This window comes from Ahaetulla prasina, chromosome 8, assembly GCF_028640845.1.
Source record: "Ahaetulla prasina isolate Xishuangbanna chromosome 8, ASM2864084v1, whole genome shotgun sequence".
Taxonomy (NCBI): Eukaryota; Metazoa; Chordata; class Lepidosauria; order Squamata; family Colubridae; genus Ahaetulla; species Ahaetulla prasina.
In genome coordinates, this window is record NC_080546.1 from 35,971,540 (window position 1) to 35,986,266 (window position 14,727).

Genomic DNA, 14,727 nt, shown 5'->3' on the forward strand with positions numbered 1-14,727 from the left:
TCTCAAAGGAAGCTTCCTTTCCCCTTCACCCCCTCCAACTTTATTTTAGCAACAAAGAAATTGGAGAGCTGAGAGAAATACACTCCATGCGCATCTAAAATTAGATAGGGTGGGGCAGCAGGCAAGCATGATAGGGAGCCAACTAAATCCTCACTATATTTAATCTACAGTAGGTAGGAGCTACTCATAGGATTCTCAATTATCTGTGACAGAGCAAGGACATACAGAGTAAGACCAGCATCTGGTTTCATAGGACTTTAGCAAACGTATCACTGAGATAATGTAATACAGAGTTTGGCAAGAATCTGTAGCATGCTGCTAAAGGCCAACAGGACCACGTGTAAAGCCCGATAAAAATAAAAGCACTGAGGCTGAGAGCTGCCAGAAGAGAATATGAAAAGGACAAGATTTCATTTGCTGTGTTATCTTTCCAAGATTCTTCTTCTTTGTTGCTTCCAGACAGGAAGAAATAGCACTGGGATTAAAAGGATGGTAACACACCAAACAGCTGCAAGCAAGCATCCTAGTGAACAGGCTATTGTTCAAAGTACACACACATTACTTTTTATCGTCTGCTGTATATAATTTTTTTCTTTTCCATGATAGCTGTGCTTTGGTTGGTTGGATAACGACGTTTCCCATTATTTCTTGAAAAGCACCATGAACTAATTAGAATCATCTCCTTTAGATCTGTCTGTGAACTGTTCTGCAGTTTTCTTTTCCAGTCTCACCCCCACCAGCAAATGGGCACTGGATTGAGTATAAGAGACCAAGTCTCTGAGATGGTAATTATTAGATTCTGGAACAGCTTGCTAAGGGAAAAAAATTGCTTTTAATTATTCATTTTAGGGTGAATTTCAAGAGCACTATCACTGACATTTTTTTTTAGTTTTTCTCATAGTGTATTTTTAATTGACTGTTGTTTTTTAAAATATTTATTTTTGAACTATTGAGGTCATGGACCCTCAAGAAAAGCCAATTTAGAATGAGGAGGGGGTGATGAGCAGGAACTTTATATCCACTATCAAATGTTTGCTTTGAGGGAGAGGTATGTGTCTTCCTTCCAAAAGTAATTCACTTGCTTTTTCCCCTCACATGCGTATAAACGCAATCAGCAAATCGAAGATATTCTTAACAATAACAGAATGCTCCAAGCTCTCGTGAGAAGTTTCTTTTCTACTGTTAATCCCTAAGGAATGGAACTGGAATTTTAGAGAGAATGTGAAATCCAATGGATACAAAAGAGTGTAAGAGGAAGGAAGCAAAGAACAAATTTCAAAGGAAAGGAACTTGCACAAAGTTTACACACTTGGCTCCAAAGAATGTTGTTTTAATGTTATCAATCATTTATTGAGTTAATGTGAATTTAGTTAGCATTTACCTACCTATTAGCATTTCCTAACTCAGCACTGTCCAGACAATTGCCTGACCATCCATAAAACATTCTTTTAACATAAGAGCTTTGATATACTCATTTTAAATATGTTTGCATATGTGTGTATATAAATTGTCATTATGAGCAACTCTGTATTTGTTATTTTCTTATCTTCTTTGGGCAAGCATTTCTGCACCTTTTTTTTTATTTCCATCATATTAATAGGTAACTAAGTTCCACGGTTGTTATAAATAATCATTCATTTGGGGGAGGATCATTGCACTTAATATTGCAACTGTCTAGTCATTGCCCTGTTTTAATCAGTTGTAAGGCAATTACATGCCTGGGAACTGATTAGATGAAGGAGAACTGATGCTGTACTGATCAAAGGTGTGGAGATACCTGGACATAAGCAAATCAGTACTGATTCTCCATAACGGAATGTAGAATTCCTTGTGACCAAACATTTATAAAGGGAGCATTCTCTCTTGTACATTGAAAAGTTTTTGCTTTGTGAGAAGTCTTCAGTTTGTTTGGTTAAAAACTTACAATCAAACAAAACGTGTATTTTCATACAGCTAAATACTGGATTGTACATCTCAGAACAAAGAATGCAGATTATGCCTGGAAGAAAGAAGACTCCCTTCTTGGAAAGCAGCCAATGGAAAAAGGAGGTGGTTGAGGTCTTTTCTTTTTTTTGGATAATTAGCACTTTATGGAATCTCAGCGTATTATTCCAGCAAAGATGCTTATTTCAGTGTGATAATGTACAAGGCAATTTTATCTTAGCATTGCCCTTAGAATTAGAATTCTAATTTAGATTTATAATTTACAAATTATATAATTTATATAATTTATATAATTTAGAATTTAGAATTGCCCTTTCAAACATCTTAGCAATAGAACTGAAGACCTCAGATATTATGCAGTTGAAATACACTCTGACGATTTGTTTAGCTTGTGCTAATAAAATATAAATGTATGAAGTGGATGTTTCACTAATCAGAGAGCAACAGTACCTGTAATTTATGACTCGGTGTAAAATCTTCTATAATTCTCGATTTCCACCATCTCCTTGCTCTTTACAGCTGCAAAATAATATTGGAGGCAGAAGCCCCTAAATTATTTTATTGTGTGAAAATTTAAAAAGAATTTTGAGAAGGCACAGTACACTCATCATTGCCTTAAGATTTAAATAGTTGGATCATAATTTCTCCAATTCAGTTGTAGCCACACAATTCTGGTTAGCTTAAAACAGAAACAAAAATGTATTTTTTAATTTATCTTTATCAGTTAAGATTACATCTGTAGTGACCAGTTTATCAGTACTTGGGAAATTAAATCATAGTCCTAATCCTATATAATGCTATAGGACATCTTTTAATTTTAGGATTCCAGTCTGTATCTTATGTTGATACAGATACCTAAGTAACAGTTTCTGTTAAACAAGACATAGGACTACATAGCATTTCATAAAACTAACATCCTTAAATCTTTTCCATTAAGAACAACTGAGATTAAAAACTGTAAAATTAGCCTGTTTGCTATGAGCTTCCTCTCATGAAATATTGATTGTATACGTAACTACTATACTATTCCTTACCTTTTTATCAATAAGAGGGTAGATCACAATACTTGGTATGATTTAAGTAATACACCATAAAAGTTTTGCCATATAAGGAAGTGGTTATGTTTAGAGATCTACAGATAATTTATCCCACACACTAACAACAATTTGGCCTAAATGTGACTTTGAAATTCAGAGCTAACATGTCAGTACATCACCTTGGAATTAATTGGAAGCAGGCCAGCCAAAATTACCTTCTAAATACCAAGAGTATTGCATAATGTAAATATACTGTATGCTAATTGTGCATATAATTTTAAGTATCTGTTATACTGCAGTAAAGAGTAGTTGTGTGTGTACTTCAACATGCTATAAACTGTTATATTTTAGTATCTCTTACTATATATTATAGTTGCATGAATGGTTTTTTTTTCGTTCTTACTCAGTGGATTTGAGGCTTTAATCCGATCAACTTGCTAATAAAGACTATAGTGCAGACTTCCCATTGCTAACACCAACAACAAACCAATGATCCATTTATCGTAGATCATCATGTTTGAAGATTGGTTTTTGAAGATTGCACTTTCTGCAGCTAAGACTTGCAGACAAAAAACAGGCCGTGAATTCTACTGTCATGTTCTAATTCTTTGCCACTTGCCATGGCCTATGTCTTGATTGACCTTTCATATCTGCCATGTCTTTCAAAGAATGCTTTCTGGTATATAAATTTCAGGCATGGGAATGAGTCCAACCATTTATTTAATAGAACAGCTTTAAAAGGGTTGCATTATCTTTATGTAAGTTTTACAGTTGAATTTATGATCTGCCTCCCACAAATAAAGAGGCTCCTTCTATCCATGTACTGCTTCTAATCCTATCAGCATTTAACTGGAAAAACAGAGATTGATATAACTTTCCGAAGCCTGTTTTGCTGTTCTGTATTCTTCCCCCCATTGCTCTGGAGAACTGTGAGACCTGCAAAACACCACTGGAATGGACAGTCAGAATTTTTTTTAAATTTACATTTATATCCCGTCCTTCTCCGAAGACTCAGGGCGGCTTACAGTGTGTAAGGCAATTGCAGGAATAATTGCAGGAATAATTCAGTCAGTCAGATGCCAAGTAATCAAATGACATCTTTCCTACTCCTATAGTACTGTATCTCCAACTGAATTCCATTGGTGGAACAAACACTCCCATTTTTGAAGGAAAACCAAGAATCAATCTGGTGGTTGGGTTGAACTGGACTACTAAACCAAAATGTGGTTATCTTCTTTGTGGCCCAGTGTACTGTAGACACCTAGCCACTGTGATTTGTTGGTGCTTCATTGTTGTACAAACCAAACAGCGGAGTTAATTTCATAATATGGATTTAATGATGAGTTATAAGTTGTGAAAACATAGTTGTGGAAATAATCAAATAAATAATAGTACTTTTTCATAGCAGTACTTTTACAATTTTTTGGGGGGGAAAGTCAACTTTATTTTGTATTTATGATCACTGTTTTAGTGCTGAATGTTTCAAAAAGCATTATATTTCAATACAACATTCATTTAGTGACCATTCAAAGTAATACCAGCATGAAACAAAGTGTCTTATGACCATTTTTCACAGTTAAGATCATTGCAGCATCCCCATGGTCATGTGATCATGTTTAGCAACTAACTCATATTTATGATGGTTGCAATGTCCTCGGGTCATATGTGATCACCTTTTGCAACACTCTGGCAAGCAAAGTCAATGGGGAAGCCAGATTCACTTAACAACCATGTTGCTAACTTAACAAATGTGATTTACGTAAGAAATGTAACAAGAAAGATCATAAAATGGGACAAAACTCACTTAACATGTCTCGCTTATCAACAGAACTGTTGGGCTCAATTATGCTGGTAAGTCGATGACTACCTGTAATTGTATGCATTTATTATCTTTTCAAATGCAAGTATATGATTACAAATTACATGGGAAAAACACAATTTCATTATAAAACCTGAATTTCTTTAAGATTAAATTAGCTTCAGTCTCATAAAAATCTTCCTGCAATTTGTCCAAGTTAAATAAAGACTTCAAATATCTGCTTATACAGTAAGTATCTCAATACATTCATAGTCATTTCAATCTGTCATCTTGATGCCTGATTTTGATGAGACTGTGAATAAAGGATCATAGTGTGACGAGATGGTGCATTACCATAAATCAGCTTTTGTGAAAGACCTTTCTGTTCACACGGCCTGCAGTTCATAATTACCATGGTAATCTACTCTGAAATATCAGCTCTTAGATACATCAAAGGGACACCGCAATAGACTACTCAACTTACTCACCACCTAAAGGTTAATTTGTGTACAACACGGTTTTCATAGTCAAAGTAATATTTACTAAGGTAATAGAAATCAATTTCACATTAACTGGAAATGGAAGGGAATAAAGTCATTAATACATACATATATATTACATATATTATTCATGCTTGGCTAAAAATATAACCCGTAATGTTTTTACTGTTGCTAGAAAACTTGGCTTGTCAGAGAAAACTATAATCATAATGTTTATTTTTTCAAGCATACTTTTAAAAATACAATCAAAATTCAACATACAATGAATTGCTAAAACTATAGTAATTCTCCAAAATTTCAGATCAATGACAATTTTCAAATATACCGTATATACTCGAATATAAGCCGATCCGAGTATAAGCCGAGGTCCCCAATTTTACCCCAAAAAACTGGGGTAAACTGGGGACTCGAGTATAAGCCGAGGGAGGGAAATGAGGCAGCTACCGGTCAGGGAAAGCCTCCCTCCCTCAGCCGAGAAGGCTGGCGGCTCCCCCGCCCCGCCCTCTCACTGCACCGGCAGGGCTTCCCCGCGCTAATGCAAAAGCCCGCCAAGTTTGCACCATCCGGTATAATGTGAAAAAAAGAAAAGAAAAAAAAACTCGAGTATAAGCCGTATATACTCGAGTATAAGCCATGGGGACGTTTTTCAGCACAAAAAACATGCTGAAAAACTCGGCTTATACTCGAGTATATACGGTACATCTTTCAGTACTTTGCTCAAATAATAGTGGAGATTTATTAAGAAATGTGCTTTGGAATGCTGACGTTAATTTATCCTGATTGGCAATCCCTATAAGTATTTATATAATAAGCAAGTTGTATTTTAAATTAAGAACCCTTCAGGAGACTGCCTGGACAAGCAACAAGAAAAACAATTATTGTTAGTATTTAAATGTTTTGAAAATTGTCTTCAGGGAAAAAAATAGCAATATGACAGAATAGTATAGTTGTAACTATATTTCACAGGATAATCAGTATATAAAATTAACATAAATGAGCACTAGGTGAGAATTTTAATTTCTCTGCTGCTGAATTGCTTCATGCAGTCATACAAATGAGAAATGGAAAGGGCATAGAAATAAATACAAATTTGTTCAGTAATTCATCTTATACAGCTGACCAGCATCCCAGTTGGTTAAGTTTCCCTCATCCCAGTTGATTAGGTTTTATCACATATCATTTTGGTGCAAAATCTCATAAGATTTTGGTAATTCTTATAAGATTTCTTTAGGAGAGGCTCAGTGAAAATCAGGTGCATTCCTCTGGCAAAGTCTTAATGCATCCATTTTAATAAAGTAGCAAAAATCATGCCATGAAAAATGAGTATTTTTTGAGCATTTTTGCTTTTCAGGAGGCAAAATTGTGGGCAACATGCACTATGCCTTTGACTTCTATGAATGACATAGTATGCAGTAATCCTTTGGAGGTACAGGACTGTTATATTGGATTATCTGAGTAGCATATACAGTTCAAAATTATGAGACACAGGGGGACCTTATTCAGCAACTGCAGGGCATAATATATTGCAGCACTATCTTATTACACAAAGCATATAAAAACTCTGGACCCAAATTCAGAAATTTCATTTCTAACCTTTCAGTTGTTGCTTTATTAAACTGAGACATTAAGATTGCAATTTCTCTTATCTTTTATTTGGTATTACTAGAGGCAAAGAACTTAGCAGACAACACAAACATGTCCTAAAAGCGTCTTGAAATCTTTGCAAAAGCATAGAATTAAATGGGCAAGGATGGCCCATTCAAGTTTTTAAAATCTCTTAAGAGCAACGTTCAAGCTTAACTTCTGAAGCTCTTAATTTCTCCCATAATTTGAAAAGCATTATAATGGAAGATGGGAAGCAACTGCTAGAAGTGGTAAAAAGGAATAGTGAGGGCACAAAATATAAAAATACAGGGAAGCTGGAAGTACCATGGAAGCAAATTTCAAGATGAGCCTGTTCTGTGATGAATATATATGTTGTTGTTGTTGCTGCTGTTGTTGTTATTATTATTAAATGTCAGTACTGGGTGGATCATGTGTTGCTTTGCATATTTTCTTTACTTTTCTAATTTTTATTATTGTTGTGCACTAAATGAATTGTGAGAGGTTTGTGTTAGTTCATGAATTTATAAATTAACTCTATGGCCTGAGGAATATAGTCTTTTTATTCCCATGTAGTCTTCCGGTTTCTAAAAATCTTTTGAGACTTTAAACAGATATGCTGACAAATACAATAGTACAGGGCACCTAAATTTGTTTGTATAGGGTCTAACAGGACTAATTCCCAAGTCAGTCTGCACATGATTGTGAAGTTAGATAATTTACATACTAGCAGTACACAGGCCAATGCAAGATATACATAAATATCTGATTTACAGATTCTGCACCACTGCAAAATATATAATTAGTAAAATCTAAAGTTTGAAGGAGTCCTGAACTTCCACTATAGATCTGTACTTCCCACCCTTGCTTTAGTCAGGCCACTTTATTTGCTTCACAATCCAAAGGACCTCTATTACAAGCTTGGGTCAATAAAGTACACCTGGCAGCCTGGCATATGTGATTCCGCTCAAAGGATGAATCTGTCAGTTCCCAACATTAAAGCATAGCTTGTTTTTTATCAGAACTGTCAGACTCTTATGAATTTGGCAAATATGTTGTTTGGGTATTCACTCCGCTGCCCCCCAACGTTGATGAGAATGAGTGGATTTGACAATCACCAGAGATTCTGATTGCTAAATCGGATCTAGGAAAGAAACTGATTGATTAGCCTGCTAGCCTAACACATATTCCCCAATCTATACTGCACACTAATTCCCGGGAATTCTGGTTTAGAATTCCTGTCTTGATATAATGCAGAAAAAGTTGGGTCCACCGAGCAATGCATCCGTGGTCTTCCAGGATGTCACACAACACACTCTGCCTGAATCAGAACCCAACCTAAACGGAACCCATCCCTAAGAACTTCCAAGAGCAGAGAAAGCTGTGTTGTTGCAACAGCAGCAGCAGCAGCAGCAGCAGCAGCACCAAAGCGTCTGCAAGGTAACACTTTTATCACCTTTGCTGGACCGGACCACAGAGCTCCTCGTTCCTCTCTTCTCACCTGAGGGAGGAAAGGTAGCAACTTGCAAGCGACAGAAATACAGTGCCACTAGCCCTGCTCTTTCGCGCCTTACAAATCAGTGCCCCGGAGGCAAAGATCGCTGGAAACGGAACCGCCGCCTTCGCTGCCGATGGGATCGTAGCCTCGGAGCGAAAAACTCTCTCGCCTTCCTTGCAAGCGAAGGTCGGAGGAGGGTCGTCCCCTCGCCGTCTTTCGGGGGCCGCTCGCTCAGCGAATGGACGCTTCCCCGCCGCTTCGGGCGGTGGAGAAACTAAGCCTGGGCTCCTGGGTGGGCCGGGGAGGGGGAGGCAGTTCCTGGGCGGTGCGAGGGGCTGCCAGCTCCCACCCCCCTCTCCTCCCCTTGACTACCTGCAGCAGGCAGTGGCCGAGTCCCAGAGAGCCCCGCTCCGGAGCAGCACAGAAGCCCGGCTCCTAAACCTTGTCGTCCGCCCTGCCGTCCCCGGGTCCCAAAGTCCGTTGGAACTCGCGCTCACCGCCAGAGAGAGAGAGAGAGAGAGAGGGAGGCAGCGCTTGAGGCGGCATGGCCGAACCGCCCAGGCACCTTCGCCGCCGCCGGGCGCCGTTCGGGGCGGCGCTGCTCCCGCTCCTTATCCTGGCTGCGCTCGGGACCACCCAGCCTCAGCCGGACTCAGCCGGGCCGTCGCTTCTCCTTCAGCCGGCGGAACCGGACGCTGCCGACGGGGGCGCCGCGGGGATCTTGGCGGCCAACCGCGGGCTGCGCGTGCCTTTCGGCCGCTCCGTCTCCCTGGATCCCGCCCGGGACCTGGTGATCCGCGTGCAGCCGGGCGACAAGTGCATCGTGACCGTCTTGGAGAGCGGGCCGCCGCCTGCGCCTCACCGCCCGGGGGCGCTCTCCCCGCAACGCTTCCCCTGCGATTTCGGTCCCGGAGAGGTGACTTACACCCACTACGGGTCTCGCAGCCCCGGCCGCGACCGCCTCAGCCTCCAGCTCCGCTACGACTCCCCCAGCCGCACGTTCGTGGTGCCTTTCGCGCTGGAGGCCGAGGTGCTGTCGCAGCAGCTGCGCCTCCTCAGCCGCAACCTGCCGCTCGCCGTGGAGAAGCTGCGGGGCCTCAGCCAGCCCCTCGACGCCAAAGTCCTCGCCTTCGCCGAGGAGGGAGAAGCCGGGCGCCGCCACTGCCGCCTCACCGCCCTCCCTCACCCGTCCAGCAGCGGCAACCACCTGCCTGCCTACGGGCGCTTGATCGACGCCCACGGGCGCCCCCTGCCGCCGGGCTACAGCAACGACTGCCGCCGCTTCCTGAGCGAAGGCATCCGCTACCAGCACACGGCTACCACGCCCTCCCCCAACCGCGACCACATCCCCATGCGGGTGGAAGTGCTGGAGGATAGCGGATCTCCCGGGAGCGTCAGCCAGCAGGAATACTTTCAGGTTGTGGTTCGGATTCGGGATGGGATTGAGAACACGCCCCCCAAGCCCAGCTTTGTGGCTTTGCTCATGATGGAGGTGGACCAGTTTGTGCTTACTGCCATCACCCCTGACATGTTGGCTGCGGAAGACCTGGAGACCCCATCAGATCTGCTGCTATTTAATCTCACCTCTCCCTGGCTCAGCGTTGGAGGGCAAGATGCCACAACTGGTTACTTGATAAGTACGGATGATCCTAGTCGGCCACTCAGGTCTTTCACTCAGCGGGAATTGAGGGAGCTGAAGATTGCCTACCAGCCTCCTACAGTGGACTCAGACCATGAGCGCCTCTTCCAGTTTGAGTTGGAGGTGTTGGACCCTGAGGGTGCCTCTTCAGAGCCCTTTGCCTTCATGGTGGTGGTGAAACCTATGAACACTTTGGCTCCAGTGGCTGTCTTTAATCGCATTGCCGGCCCTCAGATGATGCTTTTTGAAGGCCAGTCAAGGCCGCTTTCTGACAATCTTGTAATCAGTGATGAGGACAACTTAGGGGAAGTGAAGATTTGGGTTACAAGAGGTCTAAAACATGGTGAACTGAGAGTTTTGCATGCATCTCCTGGTCGTCATTTTTTTACTGCAGCAGAGTTGGAAGCTGGACAGGTGATCTACCAGCATGATGGCAGTGAGCACAGTTTCAGTGATAACATTATCTTCCGCATGGAGGATGGACAACACCAGGTGGAGTTTTTTTATCCAATTACAATTGCCCCTGATGATGATCAACCACCACTCCTTAATGCCAACACTGGCTTGGTCCTAAGTGAGCACCAGGTAGTGCAGATCTCACCCTTCGTTCTCAGTGCTACTGATATAGACTCTGATGACTCAACTATTCGATTTCTGCTTAAGGAGGTTAAAAAGTCTTCAGGTATATCTGTCTGGAAACATTTTGGTGAGATTCTGTTGCGTCAGGAAGAGGTTCCATCATCCAATGAAAAAGAAGAAGATATGAAAGAAGATCATAGTGATCCATCCCCCTGGCATTTTATAGACAGTGAGGGTGTATATGAAAAGATAGTGACTGAATGGCTGCAACAGGATATCCTGGATGGAAAGTTGTTCTACAGGCATATTGGACCTCATAGCACCAATGTAGTGATGGACCAGTTTGTATTCTATCTCCAAGATGATAATGACCCACCAAATCAATCTGAAGAAAAGGTGTTTATCGTCAAGATACATCCAGTAGATAACCTATCTCCAGAACTATACCCAGGGACAACTTTACAGATGACCGTCCTGGAATACCAAGTGACACATTTCAAGAAGCATTATCTGTGTTATACTGATTTGGACACAGATGACAGAGAGCTAAAATATACAGTGCTTACATCACCAACTGACATTGATGAAAATCACCCTGTCTTAGCAGGTGAAATTGTATTGACTGACAATCCTCTGATGCCTATTAGCCATTTCACTCAAGCACAGATAAATCACCATAAAGTGGCCTATAGACCACCAGACCAAGAACTTGGAATTACTCCAAGAGTAGTACAATTCACTTACAGTGTAGAAGATGCAGCTGGTAATTCCGTGCTAGGTATTTTTACTTTCTTCTTGCAGCCAGTGAATAATCAGCCCCCACAAATAACCAATGCTGGTTTCACAGTGTTTGAGGGGCACAGCTTCTTTCTCACCACCACGCAGCTAGATGCTACTGATAAAGATACAGACCCTGACCGAATTGTCTTCACTTTAACTGAAACACCTCAGCATGGCCACCTGCGCTACCTGGAGGAAGGATTGATGGTACAGGGTGAATCTTTTCTGTTAGATGACATTACTAATGGTCGCATATCCTATCAGCATAATGGTGATGAGTACAGAAGTGATTCCTTTCAATTAGAAGTAAGTGATGAAGTTCATCAAGTACCAATCACAGTTAAAATTGCTGTTCAACCAGTTGATGATGAACGTCCCAGCATTATGGTCCCTAGTAGTAATGGACTTTTGGGGGCCTTTATTGATGTTCTGGAAAATAGTGTTACTGAGATAACTACTTCTCTTATCCAGGGTACAGATGAGGATACTGATGAACTGGCATTAACTTTTATTGTAGAGGACCCCCCTAAGCTGGGTAGTATTTTAGTGAATGGAGTACCCTCTAAAAGATTCACTCAAGAGGATCTCATAAACGGAGCAGTCGTTTATGCTCACAATAGTGGAGAGATTGGATTGAAGAAGCAGACTGATTCTTTCAATCTTACTATCTCAGATCGGTCCAGTGAATGGGTGGTGAGAGGAAGTACAATAGAAGGAGTGCGTGTGACTGTAACTCTTTTGCCAGTGGACAACATTGCTCCTGAAGTTATGTTGGGAGAAGAACCATTCACTGTTCATGAAGGAGGAAAAAATGTGCTAATGTTAGAACTGCTGGATGTGGAAGATATTGATACTCCCAGAGATGATATTCTCTGTACCATTTTAACACAGTCAACTGCTGGTTACCTAGAGAATATCTCTCCAGCACCAGGATCTGAAAAATCCAGAGCTGGGATTCCCATCAGTGCATTTTCCATCAAAGATATTCGTGTTGGTCATGTCAACTATGTTCAGAGCATCCATAAGGGGATAGAACCTTTAGAAGACAGATTGACTTTCCAGTGCTCTGATGGTATCAATTTTTCACCACCTCAGTTCTTTCCAATTATCATTATCCCAACCAATGATGAGAAGCCCGAATTGTTTGTACGTGAGTTTGTGGTGTTGGAAGGAATGAGTTTGGTAATTGACACACCCATTCTCAATGGTGCCGATGCTGATGTTCCCCCAGATGAATTGCGCTTCTTTATAACTGTCCCTCCAAAGAATGGACAGATTGTTAACCAGCTGGCTACAGGTACTGTGTCTGTTACCAATTTCACTCTAGAAGAAATTCGGGAAGCATCTAGCATTGTGTATGAGCATGATGACTCAGAAACTAAAGAGGACTCTTTTAAAATCCAGCTCACTGATGGCCTACACACAGTGGAAGAAGAAATATTAATAATGGTCATTTTGGTTGATGATGAAACACCCCGGATGTCCATCAATGATGGATTAGAAGTAGATGTTGGTGAATCTAAAGTTATCACCAATCAAGATCTCAAAGCCACTGACATAGACTCTGAAGACAGGATGCTTACTTACATTATTCGTTTGTCCCCCAGGCATGGCTTATTACAGCATATAAGTAAAGAAAGAGAGGTGCTATACAATATTACACTCGGCATGAATTTCACACAGGATGACATAGATCATAAATATATATGTTATACACATACAGGCCAACAGGGACTCCGTGACTTATTTAAGTTTGATGTCACTGATGGCATCAACCCCTTGATAGACAGATATTTTTACATTACTATCAATGGCATTGATATGGTGTTTCCCGAGGTGATCAATAAAGGAGTCACTTTGAAAGAAGGTGGGAAAGTGACTCTCACTACAGATCTCCTCAGTACAAGTGATATCAACAGTCCTGACGAACTACTTAGGTTCAGCATCACCCGGGCACCAAGCAGAGGTCATTTAGAGAATTCAGACAATCCTGGAGTTCTTGTCACTACCTTCACTCAGCTTCAACTAGCTGGAAACAAGATTTATTACATCCATACTGCAGATGATGAGGTGAAGATGGATAGTTTTGAGTTTGAAGTGACTGATGGCTATAATCCAGTCTTCCGTACTTTTAGAGTTTCTATTACTGATGTGGACAATAAGAAGCCAGTTCTCACATTACATGACCTCACAGTTCAAGAAGGGGAAACCAAACTGATCACACCGTTTGAGCTAAATGTGGATGATCGGGATACACCTGACCATCTACTCCATTTCTTAATTACCCAAGTTCCTGTACATGGTCAAATTATTTATAACAACAGCCATTCTGTCACCAGCTTCACTAAACAAGACTTAAATGAAAATATGATCAGCTACAAACATGATGGCACTGAAACTAATCATGATAGCTTCTCTTTCACTGTAACGGATGGGACACATCCAGATTTTTATGTTTTTCCTGATACCATCCTTGAAACACGTAACCCACAGATGATGAAAATTCAGATCAATGCTTTAGACAATGGAATACCACAAATAGTAGTGAACAAGGGTATCTCCACACTAAGAAATATAGCAACTGGACACCTGGGCTTCCTAATAACCAGCAAGTCTCTCAAAGCAGAAGACAGAGATAGTCCACACAAATTACTGAAATATAAGATCACAGATGGGCCAAAACATGGATTTCTCATTAATATTGGTCTAGGAAATGCAAGTGTAAAATCCTTTTCCCAAGGTTAGTACTATGTAATCACTAGTTTATTTATTCATTTTTTTAGAAGGCCGATGTTTCTAAAACAGTGAAGTCTGTTTGAATGTTGTTTTAAAATCATATTCACAGATCAACATCTACAAGCAAGTTACTCTTTAATAGGGTCATTACACTTATCTAATCCATTATTTATTTAATTTGGTTTGTTGCGAGGTTCAAAATTAGCTGGATTCATAATCGTGTAAGCCAAAGCATTTCCTGTCCCATAATGGCTTAAATCTAGCAGTAAAGAGCTCAGTCCATTGTAGGTCAAGTGGCTTTACACTATGGACACAAATATATTTTAAAATTGCCATAGATTTATATGATCTATTATATGAGCATTCTCGGATGTTTGGCAGTGTAAAATGTTTAACTTTTACAAATTCTCAACATTCTAAAAACTTGTTATATATTAGCAAATATATAAATTGTAATATGTATTATTCAGTGGAATGAGAAAGCAATTTTACTGTGATGTCATTCCATTGATTATTACAGTATTATTCAGTGATTACAGCCAGCACGACCTATCAGTTTTATATTTCATTCCAGTTACTCTGAGCATATAGTAATTAATAGCTTGGATTTACAC

General features: G+C 40.6%; 1 protein-coding gene across 1 annotated transcript in view; it reads left to right on the forward strand.

Annotated features, from left to right (window-relative positions):
• Window positions 1-3,587: 3,587 nt before the first annotated feature.
• Window positions 3,588-14,727, forward strand: part of FREM3 (FRAS1 related extracellular matrix 3) — a 99,162-nt gene continuing 88,022 nt past the window's right edge. Inside the window, exon 1 of the mRNA XM_058192506.1 lies at window positions 3,588-14,117. Coding sequence (XP_058048489.1) covers window positions 8,924-14,117 — 5,194 coding nt within the window. The 5' untranslated portion in view covers window positions 3,588-8,923. The remainder of the gene's footprint in view (window positions 14,118-14,727) is intronic.